Source organism: Rhinichthys klamathensis, unplaced genomic scaffold (genome assembly GCF_029890125.1).
Source record: "Rhinichthys klamathensis goyatoka isolate OS25496 unplaced genomic scaffold, OSU_Roscu_1.1 h1tg000513l_1, whole genome shotgun sequence".
Taxonomy (NCBI): domain Eukaryota; kingdom Metazoa; phylum Chordata; class Actinopteri; order Cypriniformes; family Leuciscidae; genus Rhinichthys; species Rhinichthys klamathensis.
In genome coordinates, this window is record NW_026606993.1 from 35,428 (window position 1) to 51,369 (window position 15,942).

Consider the following 15,942-nt stretch of genomic DNA (forward strand, 5'->3'; position numbering starts at 1 on the left):
TAATATGTACAGTGGGACTGGGAGCTTGCAGTTCATTGGCCAAGCCTTTTGTGTACTTGCAGAGAGTATGTTTCTGGCCTCATGTTCTAGCATCTCTTGGCATGATGTATTTTCACTAAATATTATTTGACAATATACATAGGTATTTACCTTCCCATACATTTTTTTTTTTAATTCACTAGGTGCACATTAGCAAGTTACGACTTGCGAATAATTAACAAGGATATATACACACTTGGAAATTAATGCATAATGCTTTGAGATACATGACATAAGAATTGAGCTTTATGCAGAGACCTTTTTCACATTGACATATTTAGATACATCACTCCTTTTACATCAGCAAACATCCCTGTGATATTTTTGTAATTGAAGGAATGTTCCAGGTTCAAAACAATTAAATGTGTTTGGTAAAGCACCACAAAATTAAATTTTTAAAAAAGACGTTCTAGCTGTAAAGCTGTAAATCGTATGGTTATGCATTACCAAATACATGGTGGATTTGTTATTATGTAACACTGTTTTGTAGATACAGTGTGAATTTTAATATTTATATCCGTGCAGTACTTTGCCACATAGACTTCCATCGTACGTGCTTGTATTGTTTCGTTTGTTTTAAACGAACGGGTTGAACGGGAAATTGTTTTATTTGAAAATCCTCAGTATTCCCTGGATGATGATGATACTGAACCCAGAACATTCCTTTAAGCCTAATTACACAAACAAGTTACAAAGTTACAAAAAAATAAATGCAGATTTGTTTTTGAACATTGCTTAAATTACTGAATGGCCCACAAAATTGTGTCACAAAATGTTATTAGGCTTTTTTATGCCATGTAGCAGTTGGGACAGTATATTTGTATATAGTCCCATGTTAAAACAGTTCATTGTTCATTAGCTCTGAAGGTTTTAGGGGTCAGTTCATATGTAGGCTCACAACTTCTCAAACTCATTGGGTCCTTGAAAGCTTTAGAGTTTAGAAGAAGACTTAAGAACGAGCTGAGAGAATCGGGGAGTGGTAGACTCCAGAAAAGAAGTTGCCATTATGAGTTTCCAGTCCACTGCTCCTGAAATACTCCTGCTCTTTGGCAATGAGTTCTGGTGTTGACCTGACCAGGTTCTCTCCAATGCTCTCCCTCTCTGTTGAGGGTTTCATTTGCATCTGGCATGGGATGAGAGGCACTGAGGGTGGGCAAGAAAACCGTCCGACTGTGTCTGGGTTTGGTGCTGATGAACTCTCGAACACTGCATCCGCCTCGGCGGCAAAGGACACCAGGGCTTGAGTGGAGTCATATGAGCTTTTCTCCGTGTCAACCGAGACGAAGGAATCCAGGTTGTGGTCATGATGGTGGTGAGCTCTTCTAAAAAGGAGACGTGCGTCTTCACGGAAGTGTGGATTGAAGAGGAGGTAGAGTAAGGGGTTGATGCTTGCAGGGAGAGGCAGAAGTACCAGGACGACTGATTTGACAACCTCCTCGCTCACAGGAAAGAGTCCCAGAAGGGAGGAGAAGGTGAGGAAGGCTACGGGGCAGTAGAGCAGGCAGTTGGTGAAGATGAGCCAGGCCACATGCTTGATCATGGCACAATCCCAAATGCTGTCGAAGTCACCCTTCGTCAGGTCCCAGTACAGTTTGATGTAAGTTCCGGTGATCACCAGGAAACACAGGGAGTTCATCATTATCAGAGCGACCATAAAACCCAACGTGGAGGGTTCGCCATCCGGCAGTGGTGAAGGCGTGCAGAGTGGAGTTGCACCGTACTCCCCGACCCCAATTAGCGGCAAAGCGGCGACTGCCAACGAAAGTGCCAAGCACGCCACAGAGGCGGCTCGCACGCTTCCCAGGGACGGCGACTTTCCGTAGGCGCGAGCACAAGACACGGACACGCTGCACTGCACTGCGGCCAAAGTCAGGAAGAGTATGGACCCCTCCGAGGCAAGTACTGAAAGAAAGCCTGTAGTTTGGCAGCCAGCACCCATTTCCCATTGAGCTCCGTGCAAGGCGAACTCTCCAAATGTCCGGGCATCGACCAATGCCAAGGTGCCGGTACACAGGCCCGTTAGCAGGTTGGCGCCACTGATGGTGCCGATGATGAACTTAACAGGGGAGAGATAGCTGGGGGATGCAAAGACAGTCAAGAGGAGAAGGCTGTTTCCCGTCAGCGAGACCAAAGAGATGAGCCACATGCCAAGCCGTACCACCCAACTGTCAAACAGGTTATCACATGGTTTAAATGGACCTGAAGGGGTGAAACGATCAATTAGAATTTGAGCATTATATCAGAAAGAACACATTCTTTCTCATTTGAGGCTTATTCACACAAGACTGCATTTTTTACTACTGATCAAATACACAGCGAAATAATACACACAATATTTAGTAAATCTTTCTTAAAACAGTTATTGCATCAATTGTTGCTTTGAAAGAAGTGCAACATTTAATGTGAGAAAAGTTCTTTTCAAATTAAGTACACAAGTTTTTGTGCTTGTTTCATGAGACCCAATGCATCTTTATTCGCATCTTCACACAAAGTCAGAAATATAGTACTGCAAGAATCTAACTATATTCTTTCCCCCATAATTCAAAAGAGTTTGTGAAGTTTTTCAGAGAATGGTTTTAATACAATTGCTTGTACGTATAGATTATAAAAGAGAATAATAGTAGGCCACATTTGACCTTCTTCAGTATTACGCTCTATGGTCATTTACATAAACAGGGCCTAAAAAACTCGCAGAGCGTCAAATGTGAGTAGAAATCGGCGTTGGTGAGAATATGAATCGGTGTCAATCGAATTCTAACAATGCAATATTGTGAGAACATAAACGTGAACAAATGTGAACGATGCTCGGGACAGTTGATGGGCCAGTGCTGCATTGTCACAAAAGTTTAAGCCTTGCCAAATTTAAATATTCAAATGCAAGAAGACACAAAAGGGAACTCAATTCCTTACTCATGTGCTGTGTGAAAAGTTTAGAGTGCGCAAGGATCTGAAGAACGCACCCAGAAAAACTCCGTTCATTAGGTCTTGTGACAGCAGCCTAATATTTATGTTGCTCTCTGTGTTTTCATTGTTAATCAAACAACAAAAGGACAAATAAATAATTACTCACTTCTCTTGACTGAATAACTTTTGAAACTTTAATAAGGATTAATCTGTTTAATTTATACAGTGAAGACTTTTACATTTGATTAGTTTATATAATGTCTCTACCTGAAAACTACTGTTACTTGTCTTTATTCATGTTTTAAATGTATATGAGTTAGGCATGTAGTTATAGCTGTGGTATCGAAATTAGAATAGATAACGTCCCGGGTTACGTATGTAACCCTAGTTCCCCGAAGGGACGGACGCTGCGTGTAATCGCAGTGGGAACGCCCTCAGCGTGACGCGTCTGAAGCATGAATGAAATCAGTCAATGGAGAGAATGAGCGTACGGCGAGTGACGTCATCGACCAGGAAGCTATAAATATCCCCTGAGTACACAATACGCCAGCTTAAAAGTTACTGAAGCAGCGACCCAAGGGGATGCCGAGAGTATGGCAGGACACGCAGCGTCCGTCCCTTCGGGGAACTAGGGTTACATACGTAACCCGGGACGTTCCCCTTCAGGGACTACCGCTGCGTGTAATCGCAGTGGGAACGCAATACCCACATCCCCATACGACCAAATCCCCGTCGTGTGTCATTAGGAGACACAAGCCGACGAGAGAACCTGAGCCCCGGGAGTGGAGCTAAGATCGAGGGAATAAAATCTAACGAAAGTGTGCGGTGAGGACCAGCCTGCCGCATCACAAACGTCCTGAAGAGAAGCTCCTGAAAGAAGAGCTGTAGAAGCAGCCATACTCCGGGTGGAACGAGCCCTTACAGCCAAAGGTGAAGGCTGATGGGCCGACCCATAAGCAAGTGGGATGGCCTCGACCACCCACTTGCTCATCCTTTGCCTAGATGCAGGACACCCTTTCTTAGGTGACCCAAACAGACGAACAGTTGTTCCGATCTCCTCCACAGGGCAGCTCTGTGGACGTAAGCATCTAAAACCCAAACTGGGCACAGCAAATTAATTTTCTCCTGGTCTGACGTCAGAAAAGGCGGAGGACAGAAAACCTGCAGAACTATAGGTCTAACAGAAACAGTTGGAACCTTAGGAACATAACCTGGTCTCGGAAAGAGAAAGGCCTTAACCAACCAGGAGCAAATTCCAGGCACGAGGGAGCCACCGAAAGTGCTTGAATATCTCCAATTCTTTTTAGAGATGAGATAGCGAGAAAAAGGATAGTCTTAGAGTAAGAAACTTTTCCGAAACTTCCTCGATGGGCTCGAAAGGAGCAAGGGAGAGACCTTCTAAGATGATGGCCAGATCCCAAGCTGGTACCCTCGTGCGAACTGCAGGCCTCAGCCTCAAGGTGCCACGAAGGAAGCGAGACATAAGTGGGTGTTTCCCGAGGGAACCTCCATTTGAAGGGGTGTGGTAAGCAGCTAAGGCCGCCACATACACCTTCAGTGTGGAGTGGGATAACCCTGTGGAGAGACGGTCCTGCAGGAAATCCAGCACTGTACCAACCGGGCAGTTAACTGGGTCCTGCTGGCGCTCTCCACACCAAGAGGTGAAAAGTTTCCACCTCGCGCATATAACTTCCTCGTGGAGGGAGCTCTGGATCGGAGGATGGTCTCAACGACCTCAGCCGAGAGACCAGAATCTATGAGCTGGGCCCCCTCAGAGGCCAAGCCCACAGCCTCCATAGCTCTAGACGGGGGTGAAGGATCGACCCACTCGCCTGAGAGAGCAGATCTCTCCTGATCGGTATCTCTAGGGGAGAGCCGTCGAGGAGAGACACTAGGTCCGCAAACCATACCCGGGCCGACCAGAACGGGGCTATTAGCAGGAGACTGAGCCCGTCCCGGCGAACCCTCTCCAGAACTCCTGGGAGCAGAGCGATCGGGGAAAAAGCGTACAAGCGTGACCTCGGCCACGGATGTACCATCGCATCCAACCCCAGCGAGGCTGGATGGCTGCGAGAGAACCACAGCGGGCAGTGTGATGTTTCTCGAGAAGCAAATAGGTCTACCTCGGCAAGACCGAAATGTTTCCATAGGAGTTCCACCACCTCGGGGTGAAGACTCCATTCCCCGGGCCTCGGCCCCTGTCTTGACAGGATGTCTGCCCCCTGATTAAAATACCCCGGGAGATAAATAGCTCTCAGAGAAAGAATTTTCCCCTGGGACCATAGAAGGATCTGACGTGCCAGTTTGTAAAGCGGGCGAGAACGCAAACCCCCCTGATAGTTGATATAAGAAACCACCGATGTGTTGTCTGTCCGGACAAGAACATGGTGGCCCCTTAGGTCTGGGAGGAAGTGTTTCAGAGCCTGAAACACCGCCAACATCTCTAGGCAGTTTATGTGCCACAGACGATGATGGTCCTCCCACAGACCCTGAGCCGGGCGACCATCCATGATCGCCCCCCCAACCCGTGAGAGAAGCATCTGTCGTTAGCATAACGCGACGACAAGGAGCTCCTAACACAGGGCCTTGGGACAGAAACCAAGGATCTTTCCACATGATCAGGGCGTGATGACACCGTCGCGAACTCACGATCATGCGAAGCGGATTTCCCCTCGGGGAGAATCCCTTGGTCCTGAGCCACCACTGTAACAGTCTCATGTGCAAGAGGCCAAGAGGTATCACGTTGGACGCAGCTGCCATGAAACCTAACAGTCTCTGGAACTGTTTTACAGTGGATGACTGGCCTAGCTTGACCTGATCTACTGCAGCGAGAATCAAAGCAATACGAGCAGGTGACAATAGTGCCTGCATCGTCGTTGAATCCCACACTACACCTAGAAAAGTGGTTCTCTGTAATGGAGAAAGAACACTCTTTTTGGCGTTGAGCCTCAGCCCCAGTCACTTGATATGAGCAAGAACGACATCTCGGTGCCGAACCGCCTGTTGTTCCGATTGAGCTAGAATCAAGCAATCGTCTAAATAGTACAGAAAGCGGATGCCCTGTAACCTCAGCGGGGCTATAGCAGCATCCATACACTTCGTGAATGTTCGGGGTGACAGTGCTAGGCCGAACGGAAGAACCCGATATTGGTACGCTTCGCCCCCGAAAGCGAACCTCAGGAACTTCCTGTGTTGAGGGAGGATAGATACATGGAAGTAAACGTCCTTTAGATCTATCATGACAAACCAGTCCTCGGATCTGATTTGAACATCCCCTGTGACAGACACAGCGCCCTGTAACGTACTGGCAGGGAACAGCTGGCCTGGGCACTCCACAACCCTCCTCGGAGGGGGCGAGCGTCCCTCGGGAAATCGCTCGCAGAGTCTCTCTACGCCCTGTATAGGCAGGGTTAGTAGAACAGACCCCTGAGGGCATCGAGAAAGACAGGGCACCGTGTTTTTGTGCGGTGAACTCAGGTCTTTCACGATAGGGACCACCCTCAGAGTCCTGACGTTTAGCACGTCAGGATTTTTCTTTTTCCCGATGAAGTAGTATCCTAACTCCCTGCTGGGTGGGGGACCCATTCCGCCAGGAGCTCTACTAAGGGAACCAGCCTCTCGAGGCTGGCCTCTGGATGAACATCCCGAGTGACAGACACAGCGCCCTGTAACATACTGGCAGGAAACAGCTGGTCTGAACACTCCACAACCCTCCTTGGAGGGGGCGAGCGTCCCTCGGGAAATCGCTCGCCGAGTCTCTCTACGCCCTGTATAGGCAGGGTTAGTAGAACAGACCCCTGAGGGCATCGAGAAAGACAGGGCACCGTGTTTTTGTGCGGTGAACTCAAGTTTTTCCCGATGGGGACCACCCTCAGAGTCCTGACGTTCAGCCCGTCAGGACTTTTTCGACGCGGCCTTTCTGGCGACAATGACTGTCCTCAGATCAGTCCTGCCCCGAGAAGGCCGCGCCGGAGAGCGCCCGCCTCGTCCCTCCAGTTTCTCTGCAGGAGGGCACGAGACTTGACACTCCGCTTCTGCTGTGCTCTTTTGGAAGACGAACTCGACGAAAAACTTTGCTCTGGTTGAACATTCTGCGTGACAGACACAGTGCCCTGTAACGGCGCACCAGCAGGGAACGACTGGTCTGAACACACTAGAACCCTCCTTAGAGGCGGCGAGCGTCCCTCGGGAAAGCACTCGCCAGACCCTTCTACGCCCTGTTTCGGCAGGGTTAGTAGGACGGGCCCCTGAGGGCGCCGGGAGAGACAGGGCACCCTTAAGGGAGGTGAACGCAAGTCTCTCTCGGCGGGGAACCCCCTCAGATTTTCCTTTGATCGGCCTGAAAAGCCTGCATAAAAGTCTTTTTATTTTTATTTTTATTTTTTCGTATGCAAACATGCAGCCGCCTGCCCAGCCACCGAGTAAGCCTTCCCCACCAGCACAGAGGTATATATATTTATTTATTTATTTATTTTTGGTGGAAGAGCCGGTGCTTTAAGTGAAGACGATGAAGCAGGAGAGAGATAGCTCGCGAGCGTCTCCTCCGCCTACAGTATCGTCACATAACCAGCAGATTTAGCACCAACAATGTTACCATAAGCATTGGACTGATTTGTGTAAATTCTGCTTGAAACCGGTCTAACCCAGGTCTTTGACACCTCAGTATGAAGATCTGGGAAGAACGGTAAGCACCGGCGAGAAGGTTGAAGTCGTGCAGACAGAAATCTATCATCTAGATTGCTTTTAATTCTAGAAACCTGTCTATCAGCTGGCCACTCGATACTGTTTTTTTTTTTTTTTTCAGCTTTTCAACAGCCCGAGATAACACATCCATCAAACCTTCTTCATTTGCAGTATAATGTGATAAACTAGTTTTCTCTGATGCAAAAACTTTCGACATCCAGCTCCTCAGAACTGGAAAATCTCAATTCAACATCATCATGTGCCTCCACCCGGGCAGAAGTAACCGCCGCAGCGCGTGCTTCCAGAGCCGGGTGAGAGGCACTAGATCTCGGCGGAGATAGCTGAGATAGGCCGGAGCCCGTCTCAACGTCGCCAGTGAGATCCATCTGCGAGCCCCAAGACAAGCGCCGCCGCTCTGCCTCAACAGAAGCGGGACCCGAGCCTTGGGGAGCTCGCAGCAAATCACTCTCCTCGAAGAGCGATCGCCGCGAGCGCAGAGTTCTCAAGGGAAAACACTCGCAATGCTGACAATCGACTCCCTCGAGAGCCGACTGGGCATTGCTGCACTTCCCAACACACTTCTTATACTGCTCGCTCATATTGGTTTTTTTATATAAAATATATATAGTGAAAACTCCTGACAAAACAGACAAACACAATCGACAGATTCAGACACACACAGAGCTGCTGAAGTAACTAAAAGCTGGCGTATTGTGTACTCAGGGGATATTTATAGCTTCCTGGTCGATGACGTCACTCGCCGTACGCTCATTCTCTCCATTGACTGATTTCATTCATGCTTCAGACGCGTCACGCTGAGGGCGTTCCCACTGCGATTACACGCAGCGGTAGTCCCTGAAGGGGAACTGTGAATTTTCCCTGGTATCTAATATTTTGGCGTCATAACTGGCTGTTTTTGCTAAAACAGTTTAAGTCACCGTCCATTTGCCAGATGTGGCAAAATGTTAGTTTTAGGCCCTGTATATAAATGTTAATTTCGAATATACTGAAGCACATTTATTAATATTTGTCAAATCTTATTAAAATGCTAAATAAAATATAACAACAATAGCTGTTTTATAGATAACTGGGTCACAGCTGAAACCATCTTTCTTTCTTTTTTATATCAGCACCATTTCTGGAAGTGGCAACACATGGTTATCAAATCATGCTAAGCTGAAGTGTTGGTGGAGATTATGTGAAGTGTGCATAGATTGGGTGTACAAATTCGTTTTTCTTCAACATGCGTGTTGTTTAGTTTGTTTGTACTCGATATGAACAGTCTTGGTGGCATACATGTGACCTAGAGTTGAGATGTGTTGCTAATGGAATTTACCTGGGATGGGGGTACACTGTATGCTGGTTTGTAGTTTGGACTCTTCAATAGCTAACTGGAATTCCTCTAAGTCAAGGTCATCTGCAAGTGAACACATGAAAAGCATGAGGCACCTTTGGTTTGTGCATTTATGGCAGTATGATGAAATAGTCTTCAGTGTTCAAGATGCCATGATGCACTCAGTCTGGCAGAAGATTAATCACCATGTTATGGACATCAAGTCTGCTGGAACGGATTAATTTATCTAAGGGCTTTAGCACCACTCAACACCGAACACATCTCAGTTGCAACTTTCCATTTCTCCTTCAGTGTGCAATCAATCATCAGGCTTTGTTCACGCTCTGGTTTTGTTATTTTCCGATAAGCCAAATGGTATGTTTTGGACCTTGAATTGTTAATGTTTATCTAATTTCCCATGGAGTGTAATTACGGAAGGCTGCTTTCAAGTCTGAAACCTGATCAGATCCCATCGAGGAATGCATGGAGAAAAGACACATTTTATTTCATCTGTCAAATACCTGCGGTTACTGTAAGGCCCTGACATGTTTCTACTGTGCTAATTAAAGATGAAGAGACTGGCAGATAGAAGAGAGCAAATAAAAATAGACTCGCACACACACACACACACACTGTGGAAAACCGCTACAAGTGGTGCTTTTATGTTCCTTTCATATGAGGACCGTGTTTGTGTAAGGTCAATGTTTTCATTTTTGGCTACAGGGACTTTGATAAAAGGTTTACTGTACAAACTTGAGTGACTTGATACAATACAGAATTGGAGTTGGGAAACTTGCCACGATAAGTTCAAATAATTTAAACTTAACCGACTGGTTTATTCTATTCGTTTACATGTCTATTAAGAAGGTGAAGAGACCATCTCAGGAAGTCTAAAACTAGGGATGTCCCGATCCGATCACGCGATCGGAAATCGGGCCCAATCACGTGGTTTCAGACTCGATCGGAATCGGACGTTACCTCCCGATCAGGACTCGGATATATGTAAATTAGGGGTGTAACGGTACCAGTGCAGTCTCATCCCAAGACGTCATATAACTGACGTCTTGGGACGTCTTTTGACCATACGTCAATATCCGCCTTTTTAGGGTACCCTTAAACGTCGGTTAGATGACGTTATCGGATCCTAACTCTACCCCAGACCTAAACCTACCCCTAAACCTACCCCGTCACCTAACTGACGTTAAAGGTAAAGCGTCAGTTGTATGACGTCCCAGGATCGTCATAAACCGACGTTTAAGGGTGCCCTAAAAAGGCGGATATTGACGTATGGTCAAAAGACGTCCCAAGACGTCAGTTATATGACTTCTTGGGATGAGACTGTGTTAACGGTACATGTATTCGTAATTATTAAACCGTTTCGGTACGAGGCTTCCGGTTCGGTACGCATACAAACCGAACGATTCCTAGGACCATTTTTCCTGCAGACAAAATCCGCGCTGGCGCGATCACCACAACGTTGCGCAACATCAAATGGCAAACGTAATGAAAGCGGAACGAAACTGCGCTTCTCATTATATTGTGCTTAAAGTCCCCATGAAATCAAAATTGACCATACTTACTTTGTTTGCCTAAATTGATCGTTTTGTGGTGAACAATTCATCCATGCAAGTCAATCCACACAAAAAAATTTTTTGGCTTCGTAATCTTTAATCAAAATCTGAAATTTCCCCTCCCCTCTGCGTTGGAGGACCTTCCCTGATGACGTAGGTTTCACGGTTTGGGCGTCTTCTTAACATCCGTAACCACGCCCCTCCAACTGACAGTAGACAGGCTGAATGAAAACACCTACTTTTCTAGATCCAATCCGGTGCTAGTTGGGAAAAAAGCCACGCCCACCATTTTGCCTCATTTAGTATTCCGTTTCTCTCGGAAATACGTCACAACACTGGAGAAAAGTCGTTTGCAACTTCCGGTTCACGGGGACTTTAACGGACTGTTTATCAGTTCGGACCAGCAGCATCTGTGCAGCGCGAGATCAAGCGACACTGTGCTAAGAGATCCAGTGAAGAAAACATTTGAATTCGCCACTGAAGTAATAACATCGCTGCGAGATCTAGAGAGAAGCATTCACATTTCTCCGTTATTAACCGTAGATCTCTATTAGATCAAACAGCGCTGACGTGGACACCAGGAGAAACATTGTGCCGTGAATGAACATGGATTTAATGTTGCACTTAAAAACTCAAATATTATATAAATATATATTTAAATGTTATTTTTAATGTGATTACCAAAACATTATTTGTTCATCCTTCAAAGATTACCCCCATTTATAAACCTGAAAGTTTCAAGATGTTGGAAAACTCTAACTTATTTAAAAATAGTTTTTCTTTTAATAAATAGGAAATTTCTCTGGCATTTCTTTCTTTCTTTTTGCTGTATCGTATCGAACCGAACCGCAAATTTTGTGAACTGTTACACCCCTAATGTATATATATATTCTCATTATTTTTTATACACTTTTAAAACATTTTTATTTTTTGTTTACATGCCTGCCGGGTATTTTAAGTTGAGGTGCTATTTGTTTTTATATTAGACTTTTTCTATATTTACTGTTGTACTAAAGTCCAAAAGGGAAGATTTTATGTTATTTATTACTTGATTGTTCAAGCTACCTCACAGAAGTGCTCTGTTTGTTAACAGAGTTGTTGAATGTTAAAATAAGGTGAATTAAATAAAAAATAAGGAACATCCTGGATCTGTTTTTTCTCTCTTCTTTATTATTTTTTTATGTATTATATAAGTATCGGATCGGGACTCGGTATCGGTAGAAACTCAAAATCAAATGATCTAAATGCTTAAGCTTAAATGCTTGAAATCATCTTCACTTGTGGATGGTCACTACGTAATTCCCACACTTCTGTTTGTGTTATAGTTTCAGTGACTTTATTATTGTTGTACAATGTGGAAAATAGTAATAAATAATGAGCCGGTGTCTACATTTTTGACAGGTAGTGGTGGTGGCTGGTGGTACTTCAAAGAATACCATGTTATTGCACTAAGTAAAAAAAATTACTGTTTTGCAAATGGTGCTTGCTACCACTTTCTTCCTAGTCACAATGCTGTAAAATTTTAGACAGATTTGTGAGATGGCCTAGTTTAGTTGTAGGACTTACAGTTGTTGTCAGTGTGAATGGGGAACAGGGACAGCGCTTTCTTCTGGAGATCTTCCTCTTCACTGCCCATCTGTTCTTCCCACTGGCTGGCTGCTTTGTAGCTGTTACAGGCTCCAAAAACACAGCACTGATAGGCAAATGGCATCTCAATTACCCTGTTTCAACAAAAGTGATGTATACAATTCAAAATAATTTTATATGTTCCATCAAATATTTGTATACCACAAATAGTTTTATTATTATGTGCCAAATGGAGTTTTAACATTTTAAATAAGGACATATTGCATCCGTTTAAGTAAATATGAAAACTATAAAAGATCCCATTTCAGAGGAAAAAATGATTCATCAATCTGCAAATAATGCATGAAGTAATCTAGCAATACATCTAACTGCAAGGGCTATTTTAAATGTATTTGGGTCACGACTGAAACCGTGACTTGTCTTTAATTGTAATCAGTTGCTTTTTGGAAATGGTAATACTTGAAATCTCTCATTTCTTGAGGTGCTAATCAAATCACGGCAGCACTTAAGGCTGAAGTCTTGGAGCGCTTCCAAAGCACTGTGCTGTTGATGAATGGACAGGATATTTATAACAGCCTCTCTTGTATTGAGAATAAGGTATCTTGAAAAAATCTTTCCGCCTGTCAGGTGACTTTGCATCAAGCCAGATATTCTAGGGAACCTAACAGAAATCGTTTACTCGTACAAATGAACAGAATGTTCCTTGGGGCACGCACAGCCTGTTCCAGATTGTTAGTATCTTGAAACTGTCAAATCTATAAACGGTTGAATGTTTCTCCGAAAACAGAGTAAAACCTTCATGTGTTTTTGAGCTATTCGAGGCATTTGTGTTTATGGGACTTAATAACCACATACACTTGTGAATTTTCTTTGATGGTTTAACATGAAAGTGTTTTAAGTCAAGTAAATCTGATAGTGGAGTTTATTTGGGGTTATTGGTTATCACAAATGTACCTTATGTTGGGGAAGTCCTCCTCTCTGAAAGAACGTGAGAGTGCCATGTTGCCTTTCAGTTTAAGATGAGTAAGACTCGTTAGCCCAGCTAGCGGGAGACTGCTCAATCGGTTCCCAGTGAGATCTCTGGATGGAGAGAGGAGATTTAGATGGATCATCATGTGTAAAACAAAGTTGCAGATGGAGCAAAAGTGGTGCTGCTACACATGAAGTACCTACTTGTCCCATGTCCCATGTAAGATAATTTTGTGTGAACGTTTGTCAACATTGTGCCTTGGAGATCTTCTGTTGGAAATCTTGAAATTAGAGTCATGAGGTTTTAGCAGCTATTGAAGTGAAGTGATACCTTCAGTGATGCGTGATGTGGTTAAAAAGGCAACCATCACATTGAAGTTTTAGCCATTTTGCAGTTATGCAGTTAGCTGGTGTTTTAGTGATTTTAGTGGATGTGTGAAGTCAGTTTTCCTCAAGTTCACATACGTAGGTATCCTTGCAGAGTAACCACAGGTTCATCGCATTAACTCTATGAACATAAACATGATCCACTAATATCTTGCAACCAATAAGTGCCCTGATTATAGCCTGGCATGCCAGACCTACATCAAGATGTTAGGTCTGGGAACTCTCCATTGACATACCTCAATCCGAGGGGCGGGATAAACGGTTACCTTTCAAAATCCCTCTGCACGCAATAGGATAACGCTACAACCAACCAGAGCAACGAACGGTTGTCGATGAGTGAGTCCCATGCGTATTTCCACCAGCGGAGCTAATTGATATATTAAACTTTTGCCGTATCAGGTCGGTACAACTCCGAACACATCTTCCTTTTTTAAGAATGACTTAAGTGACGTTCTCTTAACTCCAAGTCCTCCAGAGTCGCGGCCAAAGCCGATTCGAAAGACCGCTGCATCTTCATTGTTTTCAAGTAGCAGGAAAATCACCTATGGAAATCACGCGGAACGTCATGAACTGTGCCGTCATTGTGTTAAGCCCGCCCGCCGACTCTATACACGATGTGATTGGCCTGACCAGTTTTTGTTTTTTACAGCTCAAAAGCCTATGGAGAGTTGCTAGACCACACTGGCTGCGAAATAATTTTCGCTGCCGCTAGGGTGCGTCTAGATTTCTAGGCTACCCTGATTATGCTTTTTATGATTTGACCTTTGTTGTAGTGTAATAGCTGTTTGTGAATGTAAACGGTCTGCAAATGTTTAAAGATCAAAGTGCAGATAAATGTCTCCCAAACGAACAAACCGATTCTGAACTGCCTGAAAGGAGTCGTCAGTAATTACAGACTTAATTCCTGCTCAAAACTACATATAGTTGTAACGAATGTGCATAATGCTAGCCTATGGTCTTTATTGGCTGCCTGTGAACAACGTCTACTTTGACCCTCAAACACTGTAGCTGTATCTGAGACTGGAAGAGTTTGGTTCGTGTTGTCGACATGTCAAGAAGACATGTCTGACATTTTCTGTGCTGCGAAAGCAAATCCACTTTGCATGCACTTCCAAACGGATGAGGACGTGAAGAGTAATCTACAGTGTACAACAAACTAAATATGAACGTGCCACTTAGAAACGTCCTGCCAAAGTCCTGCTTGCGATGGTGGCAAGGGTTGATCAGCTACTTCTTCCAATGTTTCAATATCGGACTCAGGCTCGAATTCATACAGTAAAACCGACAGCATCGTTACTGTTCGTATCGCTGTGTATCAAGTGCTGAGGAACAGCTGAAATTTAGAAATAGTAATGGGCATTTCGTTTCCGACTTGCACTGCAAGCAGTCGACTGATCACAACACACTGAGCCATCTGACTAATCAGAGCAGAGTAGACCAATCACAGCAGACTGAGCCATCTGACTAATCAGAGCAGAGTAGACCAATCACAACACACTGAGCCATCTGACTAATCAGAGCAGAGTAGACCAATCACAACACACTGAGCCATCTGACCAATCAGAGTAGAGAAGACCAATCACAACAGACCGGGCCATCTGACCAATCAGAGCATAGTAATCATGACAAACTGGGCCATCTGACCAATCAGAGCATAGTAATCATGACAAACTGGGCCATCTGACCAATCAGAGCATAGTAATCATGACAAACTGGGCCATCTGACCAATCAGAGCAGAGTAGACCAATCACAAAAGACTGGGCCATCTGACCAATCAGAGCAGAGTAGACCAATCACAACACACTGAGCCATCTGACTAATCAGAGCAGAGTAGACCAATCACAACACACTGAGCCATCTGACTAATCAGAGCAGAGTAGACCAATCACAACAGACTGAGCCATCTGACCAATTTGAGTAGAGAAGACCAATCACAACAGACCGGGCCATCTGACCAATCAGAGCATAGTAATCATGACAAACTGGGCCATCTGACCAATCAGAGCATAGTAGACCAATCACAAAAGACTGGGCCATCTGACCAATCAGAGCAGAGTAGACCAATTACAACAGACTGAGCCATCTGACCAATCAGAGCATAGTAGACCAATCACAAAAGACTGGGCCATCTGACCAATCAGAGCATAGTAGACCAATCACAAAAGACTGGGCCATCTGACCAATCAGAGCAGAGTAGACCAATTACAACAGACTGAGCCATCTGACCAATCAGAGCCGAGTAGACCAATCACAACAGACTGGGCCATCTGACCAATCAGAGCAGAGTAGACCAATCACAAAAGACTCGTCCATCTGACCAATCAGAGCAGAGTAGACCAATCACACACACACACACACACACACACACACACACACACACACACACACACACACACACACACACACACACACACACACACACACACACTCACATATATATATATGTATGTGTGTGTGTGTGTGTGTTA

General features: G+C 44.8%; 1 protein-coding gene across 1 annotated transcript in view; it reads right to left on the reverse strand.

Annotated features, from left to right (window-relative positions):
• Positions 1-456: 456 nt before the first annotated feature.
• Positions 457-15,942, reverse strand: part of LOC130072932 (leucine-rich repeat-containing G-protein coupled receptor 6) — a 101,130-nt gene continuing 85,644 nt past the window's right edge. Inside the window, exons 15-18 of the mRNA XM_056238255.1 lie at positions 13,072-13,197; positions 12,097-12,251; positions 8,963-9,043; positions 457-2,238 (exon numbers count right to left, since the gene is read on the reverse strand). Coding sequence (XP_056094230.1) covers positions 989-2,238; positions 8,963-9,043; positions 12,097-12,251; positions 13,072-13,197 — 1,612 coding nt within the window. The 3' untranslated portion in view covers positions 457-988. The remainder of the gene's footprint in view (positions 2,239-8,962; positions 9,044-12,096; positions 12,252-13,071; positions 13,198-15,942) is intronic.